Source organism: Gobius niger (genome assembly GCF_951799975.1).
Source record: "Gobius niger genome assembly, chromosome: 8".
In the NCBI taxonomy this organism is placed as follows: Eukaryota; Metazoa; Chordata; class Actinopteri; order Gobiiformes; family Gobiidae; genus Gobius; species Gobius niger.
The window spans coordinates 17,023,978-17,044,002 of NC_136859.1; the positions used below are offsets into that span (position 1 = coordinate 17,023,978).

The 20,025-nt window shown below is 40.5% G+C and overlaps 1 protein-coding gene across 3 annotated transcripts; it reads right to left on the reverse strand.

Annotated features, from left to right (window-relative positions):
• Positions 1-6,371: 6,371 nt before the first annotated feature.
• Positions 6,372-18,945, reverse strand: tcea3 (transcription elongation factor A (SII), 3). Of its 3 annotated transcripts, none has more exons than XM_079562086.1 (17): positions 15,497-16,262; positions 15,310-15,426; positions 13,734-13,823; positions 13,601-13,669; positions 13,410-13,511; positions 13,126-13,188; positions 12,134-12,193; positions 11,958-12,017; positions 11,811-11,879; positions 11,678-11,740; positions 11,507-11,584; positions 11,052-11,212; positions 10,106-10,167; positions 9,875-10,024; positions 9,652-9,798; positions 6,657-6,728; positions 6,372-6,580 (listed from the first exon to the last, which is right to left on the reverse strand). In XM_079562086.1, exons 1-17 carry the CDS (start codon positions 15,637-15,639, stop codon positions 6,572-6,574), a joined length of 1,515 nt encoding a protein of 504 aa, XP_079418212.1. In that variant the 5' UTR covers positions 15,640-16,262; the 3' UTR covers positions 6,372-6,571. The 3 variants fall into 3 exon arrangements, with proteins under 3 accessions (XP_079418212.1, XP_079418211.1, XP_079418213.1); XM_079562085.1 differs by having other exon boundaries at positions 11,052-11,215; XM_079562087.1 differs by lacking the exons at positions 13,410-13,511; positions 13,601-13,669; positions 13,734-13,823; positions 15,310-15,426; positions 15,497-16,262 and adding exons at positions 17,498-17,645; positions 17,731-17,836; positions 17,923-17,985; positions 18,659-18,945 and having other exon boundaries at positions 6,374-6,580; positions 11,052-11,215.
• Positions 18,946-20,025: the final 1,080 nt, after the last annotated feature.

Below are 20,025 nucleotides of genomic sequence, written 5' to 3' on the forward strand. Positions count from 1 at the left end.
TTCCAGATGGAAATAAGTAATGCCATCAAAAGGTTGATGTCCGGTAAAGCTCCTGGTCCAGATGGGTACCCAATAGATTTTTTTTTAAATGACGCTAAATTAGTTCCATTGTTGTCTAAGGTTTTCAATGAGATTCTTGATTTAAAAAAAAGGTTCTAGCTGCAACCATGACCCACATGACAATTTCACTTTTATTAAAGAAAGAGAAAGATCCACCGCTGTGTGAATCTTATCAGTCTTATAAGATTTTAGCAAAAGTGTTATCAAGTAGTCTCGAGAAGGTCCTTTCAAAAGTGATACACCCCGACAAAACAGGGTTTACTGCTGGAAAACAAGTATCTAGCAATATGCGTTGGGTGTTTGATGTGATCTACATGCACAATAAAACTGTTTCTGTATTAGTAAAGTCTCTTGATGGGCATAAAGCGTTTGACAGAGTTGAATACAATTTTCTGTCTACTACGCTTCAAAAATTCAGATTTGGTCCTGTTTTCTGCTCTTGGATTGGCATCCTATATGCAACACTCTCTTTTCTATGGGGCAGGGCTATCCATTGAGCCCCCTTTTATTCAGTATTGCTATTGAGCCTTTGGCATTTATGCTGAGGCAAACTGACCAGTTGGTTGGAATACAAAGAACAGAACAAACTCATAAATTATCTCAGCATGCAGATGACCTCCTCTTCTTTCTTTCCTCAGCCTCTTGCGCTCAGTGTCAGGATACATTTTATATCTATTTCAAACCACTCCGGTTTTCATTCCTAAATTTTACTTTAAAGAATTGAATAAATGCTCATCCATGTTCATCTCGAATCAGAAGGGAGTTTTTGGAAAGACCGAGAGAGGACGGGGGTCTTGCTTTATCAGACTTTCTCTACTAATACTGGGCCACCAATATTCATAAATTATTAATCTGCCTTGCGGATGAGTTTGACATTGAAAATCCAGTTGTACTTGAAATTAAAAGCAATAAAATATTTGAATAATAAATAATGGCAACTCAAACTAAGGTTATGGACATCAAAGGTCAAAAAGTTGTTGAAAATGCATGAGAAATGCACATATTTTCTTGAATCTTACCGAAAGGAAGCGGTTGTAAAATCAATGACCAAAAAGGATTCTTGCCAGTGAAGCCTGACTAACGTGACTTCTGTAACAAAAACCATTGACATTTTGAAAGTAGCATTGTGTTAGACCTATTCATATTTTAATAATGTCTCTTCATGCCACACAGGGGGAAATCTATAACGCTTTGTGTGGCTCTGTGAGGGAGTATTGACCGACTGCTGTGTGGCTTCTGGAAAGTGTAAAAAGCCCAACAGAGAAAACTTCCAATGATACATGCAAACTCATTATTCAGTACAAAGGAGAAACGAAGATGAAAGAAGGTTTTTCTGCTTTGAAAATAATTAGTCTTCTTCACAGCCCTTTTTTATTGTTTAGATCAGTGGTTCTCAACAAGTGGGAACCGTCAGTGGATTTTATATATATGGTGGGGAAAAAAAGTATTTGGTCAGTTTCACATAGACATTCTATTGGATTTTGGCCTAATACTTTTTTCCCCCACTGTATATACATATATGTGCAGAACGTTTAACAATCACTACTTCACTAAGCTTCTTGAAAAAGGTGTCAAAATAGCGATGAAAGGGAGAATTAAAACGCAAACAAAAAGAGACCCAAAAATAAAAACGGTGTTGCTACAAAACAAGCGGCAAAAATGCAACAAAAGAGTGACAAAAGTGCAATATTAATGTGGCAAAAGAAGAAAAAGATCGAGAAAAAAGTGATGACAACAACGCAAGGAAAAAGATCCGTTAACAGCAGTTTTTCTTGGTCTTAGCTTTTTATTTTCTTATTTATTTGATGGGACAGTGCATGTTAATGAACGTACTCTCATGCATGCAAACAAGCCACACCCCATTGTTGTCATGGGCTAATTTCCCTCCGTCGTCCCCCATGCGCACTCTCAAACACACTCTCATTCATCCTGGCCTATTGTACATGTTTTTAGTGATGGGGAAACCGGAGTACCTGGAGGAACCCTACGCAGACACGGGGAGAACATGCAAACTCACGGAAAGGCCCCGTCCAGGTGGGAATCGAACCCGGGACCTTCTAGCTGTGAAGCGCTAACCGATATACTACCATGCGTAATGAGGTGCTAATCTGGCCTGTAGCTCCAGTCGAGAAGCTTTTAGATTTGGGTAAAGCCGAACTGGAGAAAATGCATGGTTTAAGCGGTTAAAATTGAGGATGTTGTTTTATCATAACAACAATAACATGACGTAATTTTTGTGGAAAAGACATCATTTTACATTATGTTATACAAGATTAAGTCATATTTGGCTCGCAGCTTGTCATCCCAGGTTGATTGTGGGTCTCGATGCCAAACCAGTTGAGAACCACCGGTTTAGATGTCATATTTGGCTGGTGCTACTTTTCCATTGGGGTGAGTTTTATCTTAAATATTAAAATCTGATCCATCCAACTTTTAAGACTGTGTTGTTGCTTGGTTGTTGTACTCAAGTCTAAATGTGCCTTTCGATTCGATTGTATTTTTCGTCTTTGATTTGGGCATCCAGGCACTTGCACAAAACCGTTGTTGGTACATACAGCCCCACACACATATCAGTGGGTTCATAAAAAGGCATAGTTAAAGACAAAGACAAAAAAAAAACAGTACATACCAAATAACAACTATAATAAATACGAAAATGAAGAGATGTTGTGAAAGCTTCGTAAGAGGGATGTGCAAATCAATTTTAGTACATGAGGCAAAACCATATTTATCCATCTTCCCAGGAATCCAATCACGTTCTTCAAATGCAATGTAAATTTCCACTGAGGGACGCTGATGTAAACCAAATGAGTGGGTAATTGCGGTACGTGTTTCCTGTTTCCCTTTTAGCCCTAATGCTGGAGGACACGCGCTGAATGAAAAGACACAAGGCCGCTATTACGGACCACAGTCATCCAGGAATCACTGTTACGCACGGGCGTGAGTCACCCCCGGGACACCAGCCAAGAAGGGCCGGGCTCCCCGTCGCTGTCCGTGGTACTTGGGACAATTTAGGGCAGTTTTACCGAGGGTGTTTTGTATTTGTATTTCCTTATATATACAGCAGTGGAAACATGTAAAAGGAAAGAAAAAAGACTCTAGTGTCAGAGAGCTTTGCAACACCTCCTTATAAAACCCACATAGAGAAAATGACAGCTCTTGCAGAAAGCATTGAACAATTACTGCTATTTTTGTCCTGCCATGCCTCCTTTACCCACGAGCATATTTTATAGTGTAATTGTGTGAAATCATATTTGTACAGCTGACATAAGGCTTCAGGAATGATTACCTTCACCAGAAAGATAGGCCACAAGATACTGCATAATAGAGGAAGCTTCATGTTAGGCTTATTTAATTATTATGCCGGCCACTTCAAGGCCCTGTTGACATATTATTTTCTGCTTTCCACACATAGCAGATAAAGCTCCTCGCTCCTTGAGTCTCGGGCATTCAAAGACACTAAAGAATAGGCCAGCATTTCCATCCCAATGGCGCTGGGACTCATTAGTTATCATAATGGCGCTGAAAAGAAGCTATCTGCAAATGGGTATGACATTTTAGTCATTGCAGAGACTCATTTGCATCCTGGTGCTTGTTGTTGCTTTGCATTTGAAATTAACTGAACAAAGTAAACGCTCTTTCATTGAGAGTGTTGAATTTGTGATGGGGCAGTCTCTATTCTCAGTTTGTCTTTTTGATTTATCAGTAACACCCGATGCGAAATCAGTGCAATGACTGGTGTCTGGAGTCGATAACAAAATGGTCAACAACCATAAAGAAATTAAGTCATAAACATGGACAATGTACTTTGATAAATTAACATAGCAATGTGTCCTGAGCTTTCATTCTATCTCGCTCAGTGACTCCCAACTGGAGGGTCAGGGCCCAAAAGTCCTGACCCTCCAGTTGGGAACAGCCACTGAACTTTTTTCAGTGGGTCCTTCCCTGGGACGATTCTTTCAATATGAATCTGATAAAGTATGAACCCTGAGTCTGTTAAACTGACTGGCACTGAGTTATTTTGATCATCATATCAGCTTAATATGAATATTTAAAGCTTGAATCTCTGTGAGGAAAATGCAGATTTAAAGCAGAACTAAGTAATGTTTATGTTGTGTTTACGTGTTGATGGGATGACTGGGAGGTCTTGGTCCGGGTTTGATTCCCACCAGGAACTGGTACAATAGGTTAATCCTCCTTCAGACCATTAGTCTAGCTTCACATCTGGAGATGGGTCCCCGAGCGCTGGCCTACACTGGCAGCTCACTGCTCCTACAGGTCGCCCTAGCAGCATTGAGGATGGGTCAAATGCAGAGAACAAATGTCCCTATGGGGATCAATTCTATGACGGGGATTAATAAAGTATCACTTAACTTAACTTTCATCTCCCCTTGGTGTCTCTGTCCAGAAAACCATGCTTGCAATGTTCCCTGCTCTGACTCGGAGACCCAATACACACTAATGACTAATTACAAGTTTGAATGACAAAAAAAAACCTCCACTGTGTAATTGGTTTGTGGCAGAATGTACAATATCTCTCCCTTTGTGTTTTCTGTCAATGTAGTATTTACTGTCACGGACAATTAATGGTTAAAAACATTAACACAAACAAAAACATGCTACAACACCTGCAGTGGCGCTTGTGGCCTCTCGGGGCATGAGTTACTTGGTTCTGCTTTAACCTTGAAATCCTCTGGTCCTGGTCCCTCCCATATCAGGTGAGGATTACTGGTCTCATTAAGAGAGTTTTAAGATTTTTGTTTTGTGGCGAAGAGCAAGAATCTTTCACAACAACAACGTGGGTTACCTGCGTAACAAACTGCACATCAAATAATTTTCAACACCTTCAAGCCAAAGCAAAACAACACAGCCTTGAAATATCTTTGAAGTAGCAGGCTGTGGAAGCAGAAGTCTGCTCCATAGGGGTCTTGAGTTCAGATCGTTCTCTCTCTCTCTCTCTCTTCAATTTTTCTGTCTTTTTATGCCAAGAACGGGGAACTCTCAGCCGCCGCTGTACAGGTAAATATTCATCATTTGGTCCAGTGGAGGAAAACGTCTCTCTATAAAAGATAAGATTGGCTGTAATGCAAAAACATAAGGCCTCTCCATTCAGCCACCAAGGGCATCTTGAGGTCTTATGGTCAAAAGTGTCAGAGGGGATTGGCGAGACTTTAATTATCATAAATGGTTGCTTGTTAAAAAAATTAGAATAAAGGGGGAAAAAATAACAGTTTGTGTATCCACTATTCAGACTAATAGAAGAAGAAAGAAGTGTAATGCACACAAACTATAATGAGCGACAGTGAAATTTATTGAGTTTTATGTCTTTATGACAGAAGCTGATGACCATGTGACATCTCACTGCTGCCACACCTCTGGCATGTCTTCAGAAGCTTCTATTGTTGCATTTCTTCTTCTTGACTTTTGGGAAATAAATGTAGCCCCAGGTGTGTTATAAGTTGCATAAGGGATTCCCAAATGTTTTAGGTCATGACTCCCAAAGTCACCTGACAAATGTAAAATGCAAAAATAATTTCCCAAAATACATTTTAAATCTGCTTTGTTACTGTTTCTTTTAATATACTGCTTTTAAAAAAAACATCATATTCAGTGTAATAAATGAAAACCCATTGTCTTGAGATCTCCCTTGAGTGCCCTTTGACCCCCACTTTGGGAACCCCTGGGTTACATTTTTACATTAGAGCTAGTTATTTATGTTCATGACCCCACAGGGATTCAACAGTTCACCATAGCTTCTTCACAAGGAAAAGGTGAGGCAATAAGAGTGGATTGCAGGATGTTACATTGTTAACCCTGTGAGGCACAGAGCAGCTGTCACCTGATAAAGCTGGCTCAAGAAAAGGTCAGCAACTCCCAGTATGTTGCTTTATAATGAGCAGGAGATATGAAGCAGCCAAATACTACAACCTGAGGCCTTTAAGTAGAATGGATTATATGCACCACAGCAAAAGTTTTGACTTTAAATTATGCAAACTCCTAACTCCTAACAAAATATCATCATAGCCTTTTACACACGTCATAACAATTTCAATCAGTTTTATTTTTAGCTCAGTTATTAGTCTCACCTCGGTTTTAACAACCTGTTTGATGGCCACTGAGAAGACACATCTGAATTAATGATCTTTCACTGCTGTGTGTTTTTGTTTTTGTTTTAATATGACTCAGTGTTGCCATCTAGTGGATACTTTCATCTGCACAGGCGTTTATGATCGAATATCACAGAAGACCATTGATCATGATTGCATTTATTAATAGTAAATATGTACAAAATGCACAGCAGCAACAATACTGAATTCATTATGAGAGTGTCATCAATATAAACGGCTTCATCCAAATAAAATTCATGCTGTCTTTAGTTCACAAGTCCGATTGGCATGCACACAAAGCATTAGGGTTCAAGTAAAAACGGGGGGAATACTTTTTCAATTTCACCACGAGCTGCAATAATTGTATGTCCTCTCATCTCATTAAGGTCCTTCATCTCCAAACATCAACAGAACTGAAGGAAAGAAACACAGTGAAGTAAGAAATGACTGATATGGAGCAGCTTTAACACTGAGTGAGTATTAAAATACCTTCCAGCGGTTTCCACACTCGTTACATAAGACGAATGTGGTCATCGGCTCGTCAGCGCTGCGCGTCTGCACCTGGACAAAGACACTTCATTTAAAGCAAACAAGAGGGATCGAGTACAGCACAGAACCAGAAGGTTGGGATTAGGCAAGACACTTTACCCTCCACGCCTGTGTGAATGCAGTGTGTGAGAGTGATGGATGAGCGGCACTTGGGCGTGAAAGGCTTAGACATACTTTATTGATCCAAAAAGAATATGAAAGATAACACAAACATTTTTATTTTTTTTCACTCACAGTTAGTGGTTGTGTGAAGCCATTTATAGTGAATAACTGAGTTTGCCATTTTGAAATCATAATGAAGAAAGAAAGTACCAAAATGACTGATCAAAAGTTTACATACCCCAGTTTTAATTCTGTGTATTGCCCCTTTTAAAGAGGGCGTATTATGCTTTTTTCAATCACATAGCAATGATGACGAAACCTTCTGTTGGTCTGTAAATGCAGTAAATTAGAATAACTGCCTTGTATAAAATTGCTCTCTCAAAATGGCTGTAGCGAATGTCTTGAAATAGGCCTCTGTCTCTTTAAGAACCTCTGACCCTTTCAGACACGCCCCCTCCACATGCTGTCTGTGGCATCAGTGGGGAGGGGGTTCTGCTGAGGAGCAGTGGTTGGTTACTCGGCTGGTGACGAAAGCTCGGAGGCGTCTCCAGGAGGTGGGGGCGTTCCTAGGAGGACTCAGGCAAACCTATCCTTAAAATGGCTGCCATCAAAGTTTTTACAGATTACTCAAAAATACGTGAATGTACCAAGGCAACACTTCAGGCATGTTTTTAACGAGGGAGTGACATAATAACATGATGTAAAGCTAGAAAAAGTCGATTTTGCATAATACCCCCCCTTTAACACCAATGACAGTTTGGAGTCTTTTGTGATGGTTGTGGATGGGGTTCTGTATTATTTCTGATGGTAAAGTGGCCCGTTCTTCTTGGCAAAAAGCCTCCGGTTCCTGAAAATTCCTGGGCTGTCTTGCATGAACTCCCCACAGTGGTTCAATGATCAATGAGCTCCATATTTCACAGTAGGAATGGTGCACTTTTCATTATTGTTGAAAATGTTGATGACAAAAAAGTGCACCATACCTACTGTGAAATGAGGAGGTGTTTCGCTGATGCCACTGGCTCCAGCAGAATAAAGTGAAGATCCCGTCAGTGCCATCTCAGTCTCCTGACCTGAGTATCATTGAACCACTGTGGGGGAGCTCAAACGTGCAGTTCATGCAAAACAGCCCAGGAACTTGCAGGAACTGGAGGCTTTTTGCCAAAACGAATAGGCCGCTCTACCAATAGAAAAAATACAGAACCTCATCAACAGCTACCATAAAAGACTCCAAGCTGTCATTGATGCTAAAGGGGGAAATGAAAAGTTTTGATCCGGGTCATTATGATTTAAAAAGAGCAAACTCAGTTGTTTCACCATAAATGGCTTCACACAACCACGAACTATGAGTGAAATATATTCTTTCATATTCTTCAATCAAAAAATCTACCAGGGTATGTAAACCTTTAAGCACAACTGTAATACAACTAATAACCAAGAAATTGATGTTGAGTCATTAGTAGAAAATAAAGCAGAATAGGTGATGTGCTAATAATAATAATTACAGTGTAGGACTCCTCTGCAAAACTATGTGAAGTCAAGTATGTGAACAGAATTATAATTATTATAATTATGATTTAACAATATATTTTTTTTTAGTTAATCTTAAAATTGGTTGTATTTTAATTAGGGTTAAGTTATGACCAAACACTCTCCACATGACTCTCACACATGACCTGAAAGACAAGGCACTTGTATTAACTACGTATTGTAAACTCGGGCTCTCCAACCTTTTCACATGATGAGGGACTTTTCTGTAGCAAAAGCGACAAAGAGCTACTTATGCATCAAAGAGGCTTGGCTGATTATGCTATTTCAAAGGAAATTACGTTCATTTCGTCCTAAACTCTGCTTTATGTGCCTAAATGTTTTCAGATTCGTTCAAAATGTTCAGCACCAAAGGAAATGTATCTAAAATGTGACTTATCAAGCACGTGTACGGTAATAATGTTGAAAGCCTTGGGCGTTCAGGAAAGGGCAGGAGAGCTGGTGGTTAAGCTGTGGGGCTTTTCCCATAGAAACTGAAACTGTGAATATTTGGTTAATGAAATGTGAGCAAATGCTTTATGTCGACCAAGTATTAATAATGAATATAATTATTTGAGAAAAATTAACTGCGATTATTCGTGATCAATCGAATTTCCCAAGTGTAAGAGAATCTCTTCACTATTTCAGATGACAACAAAGCTCATGAAGTAAACCTGCCTTAGGAGGAACACTGCAGTGGGAAGTACGGTACACTGAGCGCTATCCTCTTCTTCTTACTGCAGACTTTGTCTTATTATGATTTCTTTTATCTGTAGTCTGTTCATTACTATTCACATGGTGTCTCCTGTCCCACTCCATTAAACGGAACCTGGCTGAACGGAGGTACCCTGCATCCTGGAATTGGACACTGAGGACTGAACGGTCTGCAATCTTGGTCCGTCTGCTCAGGGACTCCCATCAGCCCTGGGTCTATAGCCTAAGGACAGGGGACACCTGCGCTTTTTTTTGGACATTATGTTTGCCTGGATACTTCATTTTTACTTTATATTGTTATATTTATTGCTCTGTTTTATTGCCTTAATGTTCGGTGCAGCTCTGTGAGGCAACTCCTGTTGTGATATTGGGCTAAACAAAACCGTTGATTTATTGACAACACTTGTAAATAAGGTTCATAGCAGCATTGGACAATAGACTGAAGGAGTTTTATGCTTTCTAAATGAAATCTGAATATTTAATGCGTAATGTATCGTATATGTACAGTACATGTTGGTAAAATAATGCCATGGTTATAGGGATAGTGGCTCCTGACCCCTTTCTAAGAGTTCATGATCAGAACAGGTGAAGGTACCTGGTTGTAGGTGCAGTTCTTCTTCCTGCATTTGGGACACTGAAGCATGTCTGTGGAAGTGCCGCCCGTTTTGGCCATCTGGTGCTCTCGGATCGCCTCTTGGGTCAGGACATTCCTCAGCTGTTTTAACTCATCGCTGGCCATTTCCTTCACAAATGATGAAACACAATGAGTGAATGCGTTTAATAACTAAGCGATAATGAAAATGTGCAGCCTCGTGTACCTCAGATGTCATGGTGGCAATCCGACTTAGCTCAATGCCTCCTGCCAGGACATTTCTACGAAGTCCAGGGTTTTTAGGGTCTTTCAAATTGCTGATTCGACTTCGCACCCTGTTCTTATACTTCATATCAGTGGCCTTAATATCTTGGTAGATATGTGCAAACCCGGTCAAGGAGGATTACAAATATTACATGACCAAAATATAAACAGTGCCTGTCTTTACAAACAAAAGGATATGATCTTCAATCTCTGCTGCCATGCTGTCGATGTTAACGCCAAACTCTTTGTAGTCATCTGAAAATACAGGCAAATCAAATCAAGCCGGACACTAAATTAGTCAATAAGTAGCTTAACTTCTAGAGCGGTTTCGATGAGTTTTGAATAACAAGTCCCTATTATTTGAAAATCCCTGACAAAAACAATGCCTTTTGAAGTTAACCTCATATTCACTTTTAATTCTTATTTTTTATTTTTTATTTGGTCAGGCAGTAGGTTTGTCTGCAGGGCGTTGCCATAAATCTGGCAACCCAAAGAAAGAGGCTCACTGGGGTTTCTTCTGGACAATTGTCAGGGGTTGAACCAAAATTTAGAATTGTGAAATCAGTGTTTGATTGAACATGTTTATTTCTGAGTGCCTTTATTTGTGTTCTTCGTTTTTTTATGTTCAGCAACATCAACCTGCCAGGTGGAGAGTCATCTCTATAATCTCTCTATACTTACTGTACATGTGTTTTAGTTTTAATTAATATGCAATGTTCCCCCTTTTTCTCTCAAACAAACTAAACATCCGGACACTACCGTCACTTATTTTTTTAAAGAAGAGCCCTGTTGTTTTCAATGAGGATAACATTAAATTATTCATGAATACATTGTTAATGTTGTGAATGCCTATTCTAGCTGGAAACGGGTGATTTGTAATGGAATACCTACATAGGTGTGCAGAGGCTCTAATGGTACATTGTGTTAGCCAATCATGGTAAAGGGTAATTGATAATTATAAAACCCTCATGCAATTTTGCTAGCACTGCTGAAAACTGTTGATTAGAGAAGCTTTAGAACTGGCCTGGGTGACCCCAAACTTTTGGCCGGTAGTGTCAAAAGTTGATACATACAATTATAATTCTATTACGTGAACATTGCCTTTAGTCGAGTAAAGTAAAGTGAACTGTGGGTCGTACTGTCATGGCGCAGGGCAGCCGCGATCATCTCGATGCACTTGTCTCTGACTGAGACCCCAGTGGAGAATTGAGGTGACAGAGGCCCACCGGACGTCCCAAAGCCAGGGGACAAGGGGCTGGTGGGGGTTGTGGGGGTTTTAGGGGCATCGACTTTGCTTTTTCTGCTGAACACATTGAAGTATAATGTTTTTTAGTCCATCCATTTCAGAATATATATACACATATTTGTACTTCATTATGTAGCTGTTCTTAAAGCACATCAATTCTGCTTCTATGGTAAAACATCAACACTAATCTGATTCTACAATAATGAAATATACAGACATAAGACTTTCTTAATGAATAGGATAAGCTAAAATCTCATGGTGACAAAAGTATTCGGTCCCTAAACCACTCCCTCCACCACACATATGTAACAACAGTATTATCTTAACCCAACAATGTTTTGTCTTTACTTGTCAGTGCTGTCAGTGGACGGCTTCCTGTGTGGAGGTCCAGACTGAACAGAAGCTTTAGATCCATGTGACTCTCTCCTGATGAATAACACATTCAGATGCAATGTTTAAACCTGCAGAAATTGGGTTCACTGCAAAGTTTCGAGGGATGTTTTTTTTCTTTTTTTTTACCTTTCTCCAGTCAGTTTCTTTGCCGGGGGTGAGCTGCTCCTTTTTGAATCTGACGACTCTCGCCTTTTGAACAGCAAATGCTAAGTTTCTGCATTCCAAAAAAAAGTAGATACATTAAGGCTTACTGTCTTACCTGTCAGGCTTTGAATCACTCGAAGGCCGCTTTTGAGGATGTGCGGGCTTTGAATCACTGGACTCTCTCCTGAAAAAAAAAAATCACATGAGTGCAACGGGTTACAACATGCTTTTACAGGATATGACGATTTCTGATTTTGCAAACCTTTGTGACTCTTTCTTTACATCCGCACTGGGCTTTTTGAGCGAGCCATTTGAATCAACCCTGAATCAACAAAAAATAGTGACCAGCTTTGACACAACCAAGGCCTCCACTCCACAGCTATTTGATGTACATGCATGAGCAAACCCATGCGTCATCAGCCTACTACACAAGCCGACCTGTCTTTCTTGGCTTCCCCTGAGTGTTTTTTAGAGACTTTGCTTTCCGACGACTCTCTCCTGCAAGGACAAAACAGTTGTTGGCAGCAAGGAGTGCGGTGCATTGAGATCACTCAGAGGATTACAGTTGGTGAATGAAATGCTGAAAATGTCAGGGTCAAATACAATGTCTCGATTTCAACACCTCTTTTTGCTTTTAGAGGTACATCCTTTGTTGTAACCTTTGGGTTTCTACTTCTGGGGTGATGGTATTTACAAAGGTCTGCACTTTGAAAAGGATTTACAAGAAGTGAAAAAAAAAACATACAATTTACCCAGTCCAGGAGAAACAATCACACTCTTCCTCTTTAAAGTGCACATGACACATTAGACACAACTCTTGCTAAAACATGGTTAACACCATTATATTTAAGATTTTACTAACCCCGTTTTCTTTAGTTTGACCATTTTTGTGATGTTTACAGTTTCACTTCCTTATTGGACACTAACAGGAAGTGGCATAGAGGAGGGTAAACAATTTTAAACTGTTGCCGTGCCAACCATGTTAAGTCAATGTGAAATGAGTCAAACTACTCAGGAAATGTACCTTTATCTATGTCACTTCCTGTCAGCAGCTTAAAAATAAAAATGACTTTTCTGCATTAAAATTGCTGCTTCACTAAAGATCATTATGCAACTCATGAACCTGCAACTGATGTTATCCATCTAAATAAGTCATATTTTATCATACGCACTTTAAGCCATTTTTTGGCCCCGTTGACTTCTCTTATAATCACTTATTTTACCGTCAGGCTTTGAATCACTGAATGTGTGAAATTCTGAGAATCACTTTTAAATGTGTAATTCAGAGGCAAAAAAATACACACATGAAAAAAAAAAAGAGAGGGATTTTGATTTCCTTTATGTTCACTATCTAGAAATAAATAATAATAATGGCTTTAAGAAGCTGAGTGCATGTTTTTTTATTCCAAGGTAAAATATGTGACTTGGACCTTTCTGTTTTGACATCGTCTGACTTCTTCTGGGATGATGGCTTAGCTTCTGTGGACTCCTTTCTGTTAAATATAGTAAAATAACACAATAGTTCAGCTGTGTAAGATTAAGTACATTCAAATGTCAAGTACACTTTTTAAAGATGATCGATCTTAAAGGCTGCAGTTATTTAGGTGAAATAATTCCCTATGCAAATAAGAAATATGCAAATTCTCACAATTAGACATTTTTTCCTAACCCTACAATAGTTTCAACATCTTCATGCGAACACGACTGCCCAGACCTTTCCTTCTTCACATCCACAGACGGGCGTTTGGGGGGAGGCGGGGGGTGCAGGTGCAGAGGCAGAGGAGGGAGGGGGGCGTTGGGATCAGGTGGCTCTTTCCTGAAGGACACGAGCTTATTTTACTCCATGTTTTTCTAAATAATCTTTGGCACCGGTCACAGCACAGAAGCATGCAGGCTCTGACTGACCTTGCAGGAGGCGGATGGAGGTGCAGTGGAAGAGGAGCTATTGGAGCATTTGGGTCTGGAGGGAACTTCCTATTGTCAAATGTAATAATTATTCACAGTTTGACACACAGACGCAGCCCATGCAGAAGCTAACCTCTTAATTTCCAGTGATGGCCGCTTGACCACGGGGGATGCAGGTTTAGACACTTCTGAATGTGAATGTTTGTGCTTTTTACTCTCTTTCCTGCACAAATGTAACAGCAGTAAAGATTTAGCCATTCAAAGTGATTTCAAAGTGAAAGGTTTCTGCACACACCGGACAGAAAACGTGCAGAATTTACCATGCATCCTTAAAGGAACAGGCCATCGTTTCTCCATACTGAGATGTTCTTACCTGAGCTTGGACGAGTTGATGTGTACCTTTCTGGTCTTTACGCGTGCACTCAGTCACGCAAAAAGACCAAAGATGTTGTTAGCATTTAGCCTCTCCTCCTCTCCTCTATGGGGCCAAACGGGGGTTTGTCCCATAAAGTGGTTTAAAATTAAACATGTCGATTTTCTAAGTGGATAAAAAGGGGAACTATATTGAAAGGCGTAAAAACACCTTAGGAGCAATTTGACGTGTGCACAGTAATATCTTTACTGCGCGGATGTTGACATGTTTAGTTTTGTGTAACTATAGTTGGATCGTGTAACTACTCACATAACCGTTTTTAAATAGGGAAAACATGGAAGAGCTTGGTCGCTTCAAACTTCACCCCCGTTTGGCCCCATAAGCCCACACGCATTTCTTGTGGGCCGCGCCCCCACGGAGGAGCACGCTGTCATTAAAGGTTTTGTAAGCCGCGATGAGAAAAATGTGGACAATTGCTGCCTTCTGGTGGGACTTATGGAATCATTCAGAGGTGCCAAGCTGTATTAAAACAGAAAAGAAACTGCTAAATACAACTATGAAGGTAAGCTACATGCAAAGGTTATGATAACAGTGGCTAAATGCTAATATCGGCAAAATCCCCTTTAAGAACAGCCTATGATGTTGTGAAATATTAAATCCGTATGACCTGCGTGTCAATAGTGAGGGCTGTTCACTCTCTCGTTGCCAATCAGAGGCCAGAGTCTGTTCATCAGACACGGGCTAGCGCTTTGGCCACAGCCAGAGGACGGTCCCAAAACCTGTACCTGGTCAGACCAGTTTGGCCCTGCCTTTGTAACGGAAAAGTTCGACAAAGTGGATTAAAGAGCCATTCGGCTGACACGCGCCTGCATGTGGAAAACCACCTGTAGAGGAGATATGTAGAGGCTAAATGCTCACAACATCTTCGGTCTTTTTACGTAACTGAGCGCAAGCGTGAAGACCAGACAGGTACACATCAATTCGTCTAAGCTCAGGGAAGAACATATCTCAGTGTGGAAAAACAGTGGCCTGTTCCTTTAAGAAAGAACATCAACACTGCATCGTGCTGTGAGAATGGGCTGCAGCAGCGGAAAGTTCTGCTTTATACTTTATGGGACAAACCACTTCAAGTTTCAAACTGCTTCAAACAGACAATCTGATCAGTTAATCATGCACTACACCTCCGAGATGTTGCAAGCCAATCATTAAACTACCAAAAACAGATGACCAATGTTTTAATGCCATTCAGTGTTTAGCACCCACACAGTCAGTGGCAAAAACAGAAATTAAAGTAATATATTAGGCCATCCATGCAGTTTGAGCCTATGCCATTGACCTGTCTTTCTTGGGGTCCGGAGAGGGGCGTTTGATCGGCATTATAGGACGTGGAGGTCGGACGGGTCTAGGCGGAGAGGGGTAACGAGAGGGATACAAACTGTCCAGAACACTTTTTCTGAAATCAAACACAACAAGCATCTCAAAGGACTGTTGCTCTTACTGGCGTAAACTCTCACTTGTCTAACCTTTCAAAAAGCGGCTTGTGGAGCTCAGCAGGCCTCTCTCTGTGATGCCCGTATTCCTCACGACTCCTTCTCATGTCGTCTATTGAGCTGTGCCTTTTTGACACTTCTGGATGTCTCTCTCTTCTCTCTTCATCTTTTTTCATGACTCTGTGTTCCTCTAAAGGCCTCACCCTCTTTTGATCCGCTCCGTGTTTATCACCGTGCGGCTCCGGAAAATGTTTTGGTCGTTTGGTGTCTGCCTCCTCCTGACGTCGTTCCTCGACCCTTTGTTTTTTAACTTCTTCAAGGTGCTTCTCTGGTTTTGTTTGCACGGGATGGGTCTCGTACGAAGGTGATGCTACTTCATTGGAGTGAACCTTTTTCTGTTTGTGCTCGTTGTTGGGTTTTTCCTTCCTGTTTGTATCGGGGGGGTTTGTGTCTAAATCCTGTTTTAAATCCAGCCTCCTGGGATTGATATGTGGAAATTACAATTCATCAAAAACTACAGTAAGCACCGTGGCAAAGATACAAATGACAACACAATCAAAACCACAGTGACGGAGAGGATTTACAAATCTGTCATTTAGCCTAAAGATGTTATTACTTACTTGTGGAAGTCAAAATGTTCCAAAAGACTGGTAAGAGCGTCACTATTGACCTCTTAACCTCTTAACCCCCGCCTGAACCAAGCTCATTTTCTCCAGTTCGGCTTTACCCAAATCTAAAAGCTTCTTAACTGGAGAGCAACAGTGTAATTCCTTGAAGTGTTTTTGATGTGTTTTCGTCACATTTTCGTTGTTTTCTTCATGTTTTTGTCACTTTTTTGCCATGTTTTTTGTCATGTTTTCACTACGGTTTTGTCGTGTTTTCTTCATGTTTTGTCATGTTTTCACTACCGTTGTTGTGTTTTCTTCCCGTTTTGGTCACTTTTTTGTTGTGTTTTCGTCAGTTTTTTGTCATGTTTTGGCCGCTGTTTTGTCGTGTTTTCTTCCCGTTTTGGTCACTTTTTTGTTTCTGTTTTGTCGTGTTTTCATGCAACGCCTCATTCGAAAGGTAAGATCTACAATACTAATCTAAACGGATCTTTTGCCCTGTGTTTTTTTTGCCATTGCTTTTTTGTTGCATTTTTGTAATACTCCTTTCTATATTTTCATCGCTTTGTGTTACTTTTCTGTTGCGTTTTTTGTGTGCTTTTTTTGTCACTTTTTTGTCACTTTTTTTGTTGCTATTTTGTGGATTTTTCGTCACTTTTCCGTAACTTTTTGGGTCACATTTTTGTCGCTCTTTATTTTCAAAAAAGCTTCATTTTCAAGAAGCTTTTAGATTTGGGTGAAGCCAAACTGGAGAAAATGTGCTCGGTTCAGGTGGGGATTAAGAGGTTAAACCAAATTGCCTTTTTGGCCAACAACAGGTCCATACACAGTGAAAGTTTCAAAGATTTACTCTGTATCTTTCAGTCGCCAGAAGACTTTTTATATTGCTTTACGTTGGGGATTTTGTCACATGACTCACGAAAGCAACTCAGTGCTTGGATCAACATAAACATTAAACTACAACATTAGACCCTTTCGCCGCTTACATCATCAGTGACATCAGCTGGAGGCAGGAAGTGATCAAGAGAAGTAACATTAAAGTAAAATTGTCAATTAAAAATGTAAAACTGCAACGAAATAATGTGGTCCTGTTGTGGCTTCAGGTGCAAGAACAAGAGGAATGACATTTGAGACGATAAAATAAGGTTTATCTAATATTTCCAACAACAGATAAACATTTTTCTATCGTTACTATGACAACAGCTACAATGGAAATAGATGGGGATCTAGCTTCCTGCCTCTAGCTAAGCCTGGAGTGTTTACAAACAATTAAAGGGTCTATAGGTTTGATCTTTTTTCTCTATCTGGGTCGTGGCCTGACATATGAAGTGTACGGTGGGTCCCAAAGCAACATTGAGAACCACAGCTTTAATGTATGAACTCAAAGGTGTTCATGAAGACTTGTAGTTTAATAGTGACCAGTGCTGACCTGCTGTGGCTCTGGCTGGGCAAGGAGTGAGGAGGAGGAGGAGGAGGAGGAGGAGGAGGAGGAGGAGGAGGAGGAGGAGGAGACTCTGTTGTTCTCATCGACTCAAGCCCGTTCTTGTTCTCAGACGTTTTTTCATTGCTTCCTGATTCTGTCATTACAAAAAATAAATAATAAATTAAAAAGCTATTACTCATAACCAAACAACATAAACATCGCCTTTAAAACAGCGTTACCCAGAAGTCTTTTCCAGTCTTTGATGAGGAATTTTGCCAGAGCGATGACTTCCTCATCAGAGCAGTGCTTCCTGATGCCATTCACAGACATGCCAATCCTGGTCTCCTACAAGGCAAGCGCACACGTTTTAACATCGTCTCATAAAGTTGTTACTGTAGCTTTAGATAGTGTTGTTTATTTAATTTCTTCACCTGGAGAAGCTTAAGAGTCATGTTGAAACTTTTGAGTTCCTTCAGCAGGTCCAGGGCTCCCTCCTAAACACAGTCAAAGCCAACACTGTTATAGCTATTATTATTATTAAAGATTACGCACAATAATAAACAATTGTTAATGTGTAAGTATCACTTGTAATAAGATAATAATTTGTTACAAACTACTACAAATGCACGTTTGTTTTCTTTTCATTCATGAGTGTTTACAGTATGTGTAAATAGGCATATCCACTGCTGTATGAGTTTCTCTCTTGATGCAACAGCTAAAAGTTGGCGCTATCGTTGAAGCGCCAGAAAAACGTCCACTTGGCACTTTCACTCTAAACACAACACGTCGTTGCACATGCAGCAGCTTGCAGACCCTTTGCTTTCCCTTTAATCCCCGAGTGCCTTCCTGTTTCTGAGCTCAAAATGCAATGCAAACAGCAACTGGTCGAGAAAAATCTGCACTGCACCGCAACTCCACTGTGAAAAGGGCCAAAGTTTAGCGCAGCACGAGTGCACTGGAGCGAACACCTGTTACACATTTGTTACACATTTGTTGCAGCTCTCTACACCGCGTGTCGAGCTCCGTGTCCTTGTGAACTGAAGCTGCTAAATAACATTAGTACGTTACTGTATAAAGCAATAGCAATCACTGTGCGGGCCTAGAACTCGACACGCGGCGGAGGGACGGCGCGCCACCTGTGGGTGTCAACATAGCGTACAGTCTCACCGTGTTATTTCTAGACACCATCTTGTCCAGCTTTTTTGCAATCCGGATGAGCTCTTCCTCTCGCGTCATGACTGCATTTACTCCACTTTGCAGGTGATTCGCCTTTGAAGAGTTTACTTTCGCGATCAAATAGAGAACAATATGGAAAATTGGCCCCAATGGCTGTTCGGACTTTACGCACGAGACGCACTGTATTGCAGAGGGGCGTGTCTTCAGCGCGCTGCCCCAGCTGGCCAGTCCGACACATGTCAACAACTAAATTTAGTTTTGTAGTAGCCAAACGGCCCCACGACCACAATACTTTAAGCCCGTCTTTATGGTGTATCAAGACTCTCCTTATTTCAGCGAAAAGCCAATGCAACAACAATCACTTTTTTTTCCCTCCTGTTTTCTGTTGCTCTGCTTTTAAAAGTTCGGGTTGTGTCTTTTTCACCCAATCAAGGTCGTTGTCTAATGATTAAACTTGTCACCTCGAAAACTCCAGTCCACGTGAAGGCGCCGCTGAGACTGGATCTCACTGATCTTACACTGATGAGCAACTAAATAAAGTGAACCATTTATATTGTTTATCTCGCGTTGCTTTCTTAAACTTATAAGGAAACAGCGACGCAAAGCTCATGTTGGTGATGCCCTGGGTAATCCGCTAGAGGGAGCTAAGATATCAATCCATATGAAGCAGCGCACATCATAGGCTCCAGTCACTTACCTCAATAAGTAAAATACTAAATGGCATGAAAAATATAAATGCATTTTTCACTATCTTTGATTTAGACCTGTTTATTATATACTCATTTTATTGAATATCTGATCCTTTGTCTGTGTGTTTGCTGCTTGTTTAAAGGATATTGCTCTTCAGGCAAAGCCAAGTGTGGCCGGAGGAATGTTTTCTTCTTTTGTTGGTATAATATGGTTGTGTTTTGCATTAAAGGAATAGCATATATTAAGACTGTGGGTGTCTAAATGTTACATAGTGAAGTTACCTAAGAAATTAAGTGAGTGACCTGAGATGTCCATCAAGTGGTTCTTTACATTCTTCAGTCTCTCTCTCTCTCTCTCTCTGTCAATATATACCATACAGCAAGGAGGGGTTTGGATTTCAGAAATATTATACATCAGCTGCATGACTCTAACTCTTAATAATAATGAATTGTAGAATCTGCAACAGGCTGAGCTTAAATGTGCTGCGATGCAAAGACTTAAGAGTCCATGACCCTCAGAATGGAGCAGACTGTTGTTTTTCACAAGGGGATTTGAAGATAACTGTGTTAATGACAGCAGGTGAAAGTACACGCTCACATCTCGTCTTGAGCAAAGAGTCTTATCTCGCACAGCTCTTACACAACAGGCTGTAGCAGAGAGACAGACAG